General features: G+C 40.1%; 1 protein-coding gene across 1 annotated transcript; it reads left to right on the forward strand.

The window, feature by feature from the left end:
* Positions 1-4,317: 4,317 nt before the first annotated feature.
* Positions 4,318-8,824, forward strand: LOC109887612 (cytochrome b5-like). Its single transcript, XM_020478947.2, has 5 exons — positions 4,318-4,722; positions 6,041-6,169; positions 6,315-6,341; positions 6,457-6,488; positions 6,618-8,824. The coding sequence occupies exons 1-5, from the start codon at positions 4,519-4,521 to the stop codon at positions 6,706-6,708; spliced, it is 483 nt and encodes a 160-aa protein (XP_020334536.1). The 5' UTR covers positions 4,318-4,518; the 3' UTR covers positions 6,709-8,824.
* Positions 8,825-10,175: the final 1,351 nt, after the last annotated feature.

Genomic DNA, 10,175 nt, shown 5'->3' on the forward strand with positions numbered 1-10,175 from the left:
TTGTGGGGGTGCTTTGCTGCAGGAGGGACTGGTGCACTTCACAAAATAAATGGCGTCATGAGGCAGGAAAATTACGTGGATATATTGAAGCAACATCTCAAGACATCAGTCAGGAAGTTAATGCTTGGTTGCAAATGGGTCTTCCAAATAGACAATGACACCAAGCATACTTCCAAAGATGTGACAAAATGGCTTAAGGACAACAAAGTCAAGGAATTGGAGTGGCCATCACAAATCCCTGACCTCAATTCTATAGCAAATTTGTGTGCAGAACTGAAAAAGCTTGTGTGAGCAAGGAGGCCTACAAACCTGACACAGTTACACCAACTCTGTCAGTAGGAATAGGCCAAAATGCACCCAACTTATTGTGGGAAGCTTGTGGAAGGCTACCCCAAATTTCTGAACCAGTGGTTAAGGGCGCTGTACTGCAGCGCCAGCTGTGCCACCAGAGACTCTGGGTTCACGCCCAGGCTCTGTCGTAACCGGCCACGACCGGGAGGTCCGTGGGGCGACGCACAATTGGCCTAGCGTCGTCCGGGTTAGGGAGGGTTTGGCCGGTAGGGATATCCTTGTCTCATCGTTCACCAGCGACTCCTGTGGCGGGCCGGGCGCAGTGCATGCTAACCAAGGTTGTCAGGTGCACGGTGTTGGTGCAGCTGGCTTCCGGGTTGGATGCGCGCTGTGTTAAGAAGCATAGTGGCTTGGTTGGGTTGTGTATCGGAGGACGCATGACTTTCAACCTTCATCTCTCCCGAGCCCGTATGGGAGTTGTAGCGATGAGACAAGATAGTAGCTACTAACAATTGGATACCACGAAATTGGGGAGAAAAAGGGGTAATAAATAAATAAATAAAAAACACTACAGATTACAAACACACCATTGTTAATTGTATTTAGTTTACTTTATTTAATAAATATACTTTGTTGTTCCTTGGCTCCACATTGTCTCCCTTTTGTTATGAACTTCGAGCTGGTTCGTGACAAACTCTAGAAGAATATGAAATGTCTTGTCTTATGATTCTGCTGGCAGCCAGTCAACCTCTAGACCAGTATCTACCTGCCTGAGGGCAGGCCTAATTGCACAGATTATGTCTCAGGGTGTGGTCTTTGGTGACACAGGAATGCCTTGTTCCCCCTAGTGAGAGCAATTATTCTGTGAGGGCTAGGACAAGACAGCTGCTGGCTGGCTCCAAATGTTGCTCACTCTGCTGTTGCTCCACTCCCACCAATGTTCCTTCTGTTATCGAGGTGTCTAACACGGGGCCCCCTGGGATGTGGATACAGTTTAAGAGAGAACTCAGACCCCTGCCCAAAGATATTCCCTGGTTGTAGATGCAAACAGCCCATCTGCTGGAGATTAGGTGAACGTGTTATTTTGAAATAAGTGCATTTGAAGGATTGAAAGAATGTCCTCCAGTTTATGGGAGGCTTAATTTTACTCAACATTAGAGTAGATATTTTCAAGGGAGATATTTCATACAAGAGGTTGACGAGACTGACCCATGTTTCTGTTATTGGTTGATATTCTGTATGTATGGTTTGGCACTGCCATTCTTACACACTTCATATCATGCCATACAGATGTAGGATCTTAATTTGATCACTTTTGTTGCTGAAAATTTTCCTGTACAGCAGGAATTGCAAACTTGTGGTGTATTCAAGGTTTAAAAGTTTTCTAAAGTTTGTAATTCCCACTTTAAAATGTCAGACTTGATTTGCCCTAATTGAAAATGTATCAACCCCTACAATAAATACAATTAATTGTAAACCACATAATTCACATTTCCTTTTGCTGCAGGATTATTTTCCTGCTGTAGCAAACTAGCTAAAATTAAGATCCTACATCTGTACACATATTGAATAGTGCAATGATGACGCGGCAGGGGAGCCTAGTGGTTAGAGCGTTGGACTAGTAGCCGGAAGGTTGCAAGTTCAAACCCCCGAGCTGACAAGGTACAAATCTGTCGTTCTGCCCCTGAACAGGCAGTTAACCCACTTTTCCTAGGCTGTCATTGAAAATAAGAATTTGTTCTTAACTGACTTGCCTGGTTAAATAAAGGTAAAATAAAAATAATAAATGACCCAAGAAGGAGCTCTGTGAACAAAGCAAAATAAATCCACAAGTTCAAGGTGTTTGGTCTTTAGTTTAGGCACAGGTGCCAAAGGGTATTAGCTTACTGCCATCTTGTGTAGCATGTGAAGATCATGATTTTTCTTAGCAATGAAGCAGGGAAGCAAACCAGGGTCACTGGGGTGGAAGGCAAACACCCTACACATTGTGCCAATAGGGTAAACACACTTGATGGGAATTGTAACTTAGCTCATATAACATGGATTGCTACACTGCCTCCTTTCGAACAGGAAGGCACGACCCGGTGCTTCGACTTTCTTTCAAACCCCTTCACACGTCTGCCCGTGTGTTCCGATAGCCTAATGACGCCATCCCACTTCTGACACCAATGTAGTGAATGGCAGGGAAGCAAACCTGGGTCACTGGCGTGAAAGGAAAACATTTTACACATCACGCAAATAGGTTTAACCAACTAGGTGGGAATTGTAACGTGGCTCATATAGCAAGTATTGCTACAATATATTTATAGGATGAATGCATGATATAAGTGGAAGTATTTAATGTTTTCTTGAAAATGACATGATGTTTTATGAATTCCTATTCAGGTTACTACATGATCAGATGTTATTAGTTCAAACTCAGAGCAATGTTTGCATGGTGTGGTCTACATTGGTGATGAGATGACAGTAATGCATGACATCTCTGTGTATGTTATCAGGCAGGCCTGATAAAAACTCTGCTACACTCCTGTCAGTGCCCCCCTTAACCAGCATGTCAATGTTGCACATGTAGCCTCCCTCTGCCTCCTTATCATTGGATGCAGAGAAACATACTACACTGAACAAAAATATAAACGCATGTAAAGTGTTGTTTCCATAGGCTGTCCTTAACTGACTTGCCTAGTTAAATAAAGGTTCAATAAAAAAATATATTAAATTTTTTTTAATGAGCTGAAATAAAAGATCCCATCCATTTTCCATAAGCCCAAAAATGTTGGGCACAAATTTGTTTACATCCCTGTTAGTGAGTATTTCTCCTTTGCCAAGGTAATCCATGTGCAGTTTTGTCATACAACACAATACCACAGATGTCTCAAGTTTTGAGGGAGAATGCCATTAGCATGCTGATTACAGGAACGTCCACCAGAGCTGTTGCTAGAGAATGTAATGTTCATTTATCTAACATAAGCATCCAATGTCGTTTTAGAGAATTTGGCAATACGTCCAATCAGCCTCACAACCGCAGACCACATGTAACCACGCCAGCCCAGGACCTCCACATCCGGCTTCTTCACCTGCAGGATCGTCTGAGATCAGCCACCCGAACAGCTGATGAAACTGTGAGTTTGCACAGAATTTCTGCACAAACTGTCAGAAACCATCTCAGGGAACTTCATCTGCGTGCTTGTCGTCCTTACCATTGTCGTGGCATTCATCCGCAGCAATTGCCTCATGTTTCAGCATAATAGTGGACAGCCCAATTTAACAAGGATCTGTACAAAATTCCTGGAAACTGAAAATGTCCCAGTTCTTCCATGGCCTGTATACTCACCAGACATGTCACTCATTGAGCCTGTTTGGGTTTCTCTGGATCAATGTATACGACAGCTGGTTCCAGTTTCCGCCAATATCCAGCAACTTTGCACAGCCATTGAAGAGGAGTGGGACAACATTCCACAGGCCACAATCAACAGCCTGATTAAGTGTATGCGACGGATTTCTGATCAACACCCCTATTTTTGTACATTTTTTAATGTATTTCTTGACCAACAGATGCATGCTGTATGTATTCCCAGTCATGAGAAATCCATGGATTAGGGACTAATGAATGTATTTCCATTGACTGATTTCCTTATGTGAACTGTAACTCAGTAAAATCTTAGAAATTGTTTCATGTTGTGTTTATACTTTTGTTCAGTGTACATAGACATCACTTCAGTGGGTGAGGTTGGAAGTGTAACCTACTCAAAAACAACACTACTGACAAAGACAGTATACAGGATGGAATTGCATTGATCATTAGCCAAATCCAATGACATTTCAAAGGAGCAATAAAACTGACTTGATATGTGAGTAATGTAAAATACTTGATCTAACTCTTCCATGAACATGCTAAATGACGAGGTCTCATGATCATCTAAAGGTCACCTGTGATTGGTTACAATTCTACAATGTTGCCTTTCATTGGTTACTTGTCTGAAAGTCAATACATGTTCATTGGAAGGTGACACCGGAATGAAATCATTGGTTCTTTCCACATGTCTGCTGATGTAACGATATGCCGGATGCAAAGGGGAAACTCGGGTTTATGCATTGCTAAGGCAGTCCACATTGGATACACGAACCTTCATGCTGTGTTATAAGCTCTACAGCATACGATTCAACGTTGGATAATCAAAGTGTAACTGAGGGACTTAGCTAGCTAGGCAAATAGTGTTAAAATAGATAATGGGCGAGGAAATGAACGAGAACATGATCAACACAAATGGTGCTGCTAACAGCATGGGGGATGTGAATCACACCGCAGAAAAGACAACAGATAGCGATGTGAAATACTACACATTGGAAGAAATAAAAGCTCATAATTTGAGCAAGGACGTATGGCTTATCATCCACGATAAAGTGTATAACATCACCAGTTTCTTGGCGGAGGTATGATCAAAATACCACCCTTGCTAACGTTAGCTGAATAGCATTAGCTACGACACTAACGTTACTAGCTAACGTCAGCTGGAATATTGGTCTCCGTTGCCTGGTTTCAAATTAATTTAGGTTCTCGCCAACCAAACGTCTAGCTAGATAGTTAGTTGTCTATCTACGTAACAATGCACATATGTGAAGGTCTGGGTCTTTCTAGCTAGCTACCATATCCGAACGTTATTTATCTAACGCTCAGTCAACACATGCTGAGGGAGGCAGCTTGCCAGCAATAGCATTTGCTATTTTGGCTAGTGTGTGTTTTGCCAGTTTAAATAGCTAGTTAATGTGGCTAATTTAACTGTGTATGCTATCTGTGTCTACCTGCATATTCCCAATAATATTAACAGAGACGGTGTAATGTTGCACCTGGACTGGATATGCATTATTATGGAACATACCTAGCGTAGCGTTAGCTAGCTCACGTAACTAGTTTGCTAGCTTAATTGGCCCAAAATTATTTTGTAACATTTTGTCACGACCACTCCTAATTGTTCGATAGGTAGTTCACACTTGCCTGGTCCTCTTAATGTAGCTATAACTACCACAGTGGGACTTTAGTCCACTTGGCAAAGGGTACAAAAGTAGCTAGGGCGGGTTACAAGAGGTCAGTCGCCTAAAGTTGCGCAACCCACCATCTATTAAAGGTATAATGGGAAAATAAGTCGAAATACAATGCCAATGGCACAGCATGACCACAGTGAAAGTAGCATGGGGTACCAGTCTGTTTAGATATCGTTCCACTCCATGTCATGCTAAACAATTTTTGCTAATGGTACAGGTTCTGGATTTCAGGTTAAGATTAAAGGGGTTAGTTACAAGTATCTTTGGCATGACCTCTTTCATGTGTTATTATCAGGGCTGTATTTGTGAAGAAACACCACACTGTAAGATTTGTTTACCTTCAAAGAGTGAGCCTGCCAACAAAAAAGTTGACATTGGAGCTTTAACCATTTTTAATGAAGCAATCTATCCCTATAATATGCCAATACATAATAATTTCAGGATATCAGATAATTAAGAGTCCAGAGCTTTATTTAACACATTTATCATATTGACATTTAGGTCGACATAAGCCAGCCATCCATGTCATGTAGGACATTATACTGTAATTGTGTAGTCTGTGATTACATTCAAATCAAATTTTATTTGTCACATACACATGGTTAGCAGATGTTTAGCGAAATACTTGTGCTTCTAGTTCCATGCAGTAACTGTCGGTAGTGACAGATCATGATGAAATTAAGTCTACCACTTGTTTCTGTGTTTCCAGCATCCAGGAGGAGAGGAGGTTCTGGTGGAGCAGGCAGGTGCAGATGCCACAGAGAGCTTCGAGGATGTTGGTCACTCTACAGATGCCAGAGAGTTGCTTATCCAGTACTACATTGGGGAGCTCCATATGGTACAGAGATTGCTTTCTCTCAACTGTTGAACTCTCAATCATTGAAACATAGTTTTCGATTAATGATGGAACAAAAAAAGAATCTGTGCCATGATTTATTCTGATCGTAAAAGTGTGTAAATGATTATTTCACCCTGTCTTTTAGGATGACCGGAAGAAGGGCGGCACAAATGTAAAGTATTCAAGTAAATGTTCTGTAAAAATGTTTTATAATAATGTAACACCTATTTTACTAATGCTAACACTTGAACTTTGTTTTATCAACAACAACAAAAATTCTCCCACAGGAAGAATTCATTACAACAGGAGATGGCTCGAGGTCAGTCATAGGCGATAAGAATTTGATTATTCCATTTGCATTGACGAAGTATTCTGTCTCCTAATCATTCTTCACTGAGCTGTATTTGTTCCCTGGCTGAATGTTTAAGTGCTCTCTGTCTTTCTCTAGCTCGTGGACCACATGGTTGATACCTGCCATAGCTGCAGTTGTTGTGGGTATCATGTATCGATACTACATGCTGGAGCGCAAGTCTTCCTGAGCCCTGACGCTGTCGTCGCTTCTCATTCTTTCTGTCTGGAGGCCTTGACATGTTTGACCAAACCCCCCTTGCATTGAACGTACACAACTTTTCAGAGGTGCGTCCCACTCAACTCACACAGTGCCCTCACCTTGAAGGAAAGGGAGGGAAAGGATAAAACAATCCCCTTGCCCCTCTGCTTTCTTTTCTAGACCTCACCCAACAGGCTGTGGGGTGAGATGCATCTGGAAACTTTCTGCCCTCAGTCTCTCTAAATTGTTTTCAAATCTATTCATATTGTTTACGCACTCTGCCTTTTGATACTTATTGTGTGGTGTCTTTTTAAGTTAGTTATTCATATGCAAGTGATCTCAACTGTAATGTATATCTGCAAACTCTTGTCGCTATCTGCTTTGTGGGACTTTTACAGTGAGCTCCAAAAGTATTGGGACAGTGATTTTTGTTGTTGTTTTGGCTCTACTCCAGCACTTTAGATTTTAAATGATACAATGAGTATGTGGTTAAGGTGCAGACTGTCAGGGTATTTTCATCCATATTGGGTGAACTGTTTAGAAATTAAAACACTTTTTGTACATAGTCCCCCCATTTTAGGAGACCAAATGGGACAAATTCACTTGTGTATTAAAGTTGTAAAAAGTGAAGTATTTGGTCCCATATTCATAGCACGCAATGACTACATTAAGGTTGTGATTCTACAAATTTGTTGGATGCATTTGTTTGTTTTGGTTGTGTATCAGATAATTTTGTACCCAATAGGGATGAATGGTATATAGTGTATTATTGTGCAATTTCGGAGTCACTTTTATTGTAAATAAGAATATAATACGTTTCTAAACACTTCTACATTAATGTGAATGCTACCATGATTACGGATAATTCTCATTGAATCGTGAATGAGTGAGAAATACATATTTTACCCCCAAGAAATGCTAACCTCTCACCATTAGAATAACAGGAGGTTAGCATTTTGGGGGGTGATATATTTGTGCATCTAGCTTTCTCATCATTATTCACAATTCATTCAGGATTATCCATAGTCATGATAGCATCCACATTAATGGATGCTACCATGGGCACAAAATAATCTGAAACACAACCAAAACAAACAGCAAATACATCAAACACATTTGTCCCAATACTTTTAGTCCCCTAAAATGGGTGGGAGACTATGTATAACAAAAGTCTACACTTTAACCTCATAGTCCTTAGCATTTCAAAAGAACAGAAAAATTGGGACTTTGCTGTCCCAAAACTTTTAGAGCTCTCTGTATTTCTCTCTGTTTGTTCAGACATGTTTAGTGGCGAACCCCACCATCTCTATGCTATAGGTCTAGGAAGTATAAATATATTTGTGTGTAGTAGAGCATGGCAACCTATGGGTTTATGGGGTCATATCTATAAGAATGAATGCTGTTTTCTTACACTGAGAAATCTGATTAGCATGTTTTTTTAGTTTAGGTTAAGTTGCATACTCCTTGTGAGTCTTAATTCTCCTCAGACTGCTGCCCAGTATTTCATATCTGGTGACTGAATAACAGGAAAAGCTATCTGTTTGCTTGAGAATAGATTGTCATGCAATTTGTCATTTCAAACTTAAAAATGATCATTGATTTGAACCAATGACTTGATTGAACAGTATGCCTCATAGTTAAAGTACATAATTTATGTTCAGCCATTAATTGCGTTGCATGCATGCATCGACTGATTGAGTAGGCCTCGTCCTCGGAATATCTATATTTTGCCTTACAAAGGCTCCACGCCATGTACATTCTCTTGATGTGGTATTGATTAGTTAAATTGATATTATTTAAAAGTGAAATGTACTTATCCCCAACTCCCCCTTTTCTAGTTACTTTTAAGCATTTATTTGAGCATTTATTTTGGTGATACTATGCTTTAAACAACATTAAGTATGAGATCATTGGTGTGTGTTATATATATTATAACCTGGATTAATTCTATTGCATTACACACATTGTGCAGGATATATTTTTGTCTCTTCCTATGCACATCCATTAGCAATTAAAAAATACTGCCCTATGTAGTGAGTGTTGTTGAATTCTAATGATTGGACTAAAATTGTACTCATAAAAGGCATAAAACACTTTTATATTCGTATTGTGTTAGCTGTCTGTTTATTAGTGTTGGTGCCACTGTGACATTTTTAAGTGTAAATCTGTATCTGGGAATTGTGGATAAACAGCAGTACTTGAAAGCATATGTGGATATTCAATTGCAGTACCAATTTTAATTGGTATATGTCAACAATATATTTAATATTTCAGTCGTATGTTTCCTTTAAATGTTGCTATTCACAACTTGTGGAGCACCTGAAAACAACCTGCCCAAGACATAATACTGATTTGTACATATGATAACAGATTCCATTTAGACACTTTCAAATTCATTATACTTCAAAGACCAGTTTCGATTGAAATGAAAATTCCCGTTGAGTCCGACATTACCCTTGTCATGCAAAGTAAAAGGCTGAATCATGTGCTATCATTTTCATACAATTGTTTGAGTGACATGTTACTATTTTATAAGCGGGTGTGAAAGCATAAGAATGGCGCTGTTAAGATCAGCGATTTTTCTCCTTAGTATACACTTTCGTTCGAGGTGTAAATAAATACCTATAGTGGGGCAAAAAAGTATTTAGTCAGCCACCAATTGTATAAGTTCTCCCACTTAAAAAGATGAGAGAGGCCTGTAATTTTCATCATAGGTACACTTCAACTATGACAGACGAAATGAGAAGAAAAAAATCCAGATTGTAGGTCACATTGTAGGATTTTTAATGAATGTATTTGCAAATTATGGTGGAAAATAAGTATTTGGTCAATAACAAAAGTTTATCTCAATACTTTGTTATATATCCTTTGTTGGCAATGACAGGTCAAACGTTTTCTGTAAGTCTTCACAAGGTTTTCACACACTGTTGCTGGTATTTTGGCCCATTCCTCCATGCAGATCTCCTTTAGAGCAGGGATGTTTTGGGGCTGTTGCTGGGCAACACAGACTTTCAACTCCCTCCAACGATTTTCTATGGGGTTGATATCTGGAGACTGGCTAGGCCAGTCCAGGACCTTGAAATGCTTCTTACGAAGCCACTCCTTCGTTGCCCAGGCGGTGTGTTTGGGATCATTGTCATGCTGAAAGACCCAGCCATGTTTCATTTTCAATGCCTTTGCTGATGGAAGGAAGTTTTCACTCAAAATCTCACGATACATGGCCCCATTCATTCTTTCCTTTACACGGATCAGTCGTCCTGGTCCCTTTGCAGAAAAACAGCCCCAAAGCATGATGTTTCCACCCCCATGCTTCACAGTAGGTATGGTGTTCTTTGGATGCAACTCAGCATTCTTTGTCCTCCAAACACGACGAGTTGAGTTTTTACCAAAAAGTTATATTTTGGTTTCATCTGACCATATGACATTCTCCCAATCTTCTTCTGGGTCATCCAAATG

The sequence above is a fragment of the Oncorhynchus kisutch genome, linkage group LG3 (genome assembly GCF_002021735.2).
Source record: "Oncorhynchus kisutch isolate 150728-3 linkage group LG3, Okis_V2, whole genome shotgun sequence".
Lineage (NCBI taxonomy): Eukaryota > Metazoa > Chordata > Actinopteri > Salmoniformes > Salmonidae > Oncorhynchus > Oncorhynchus kisutch.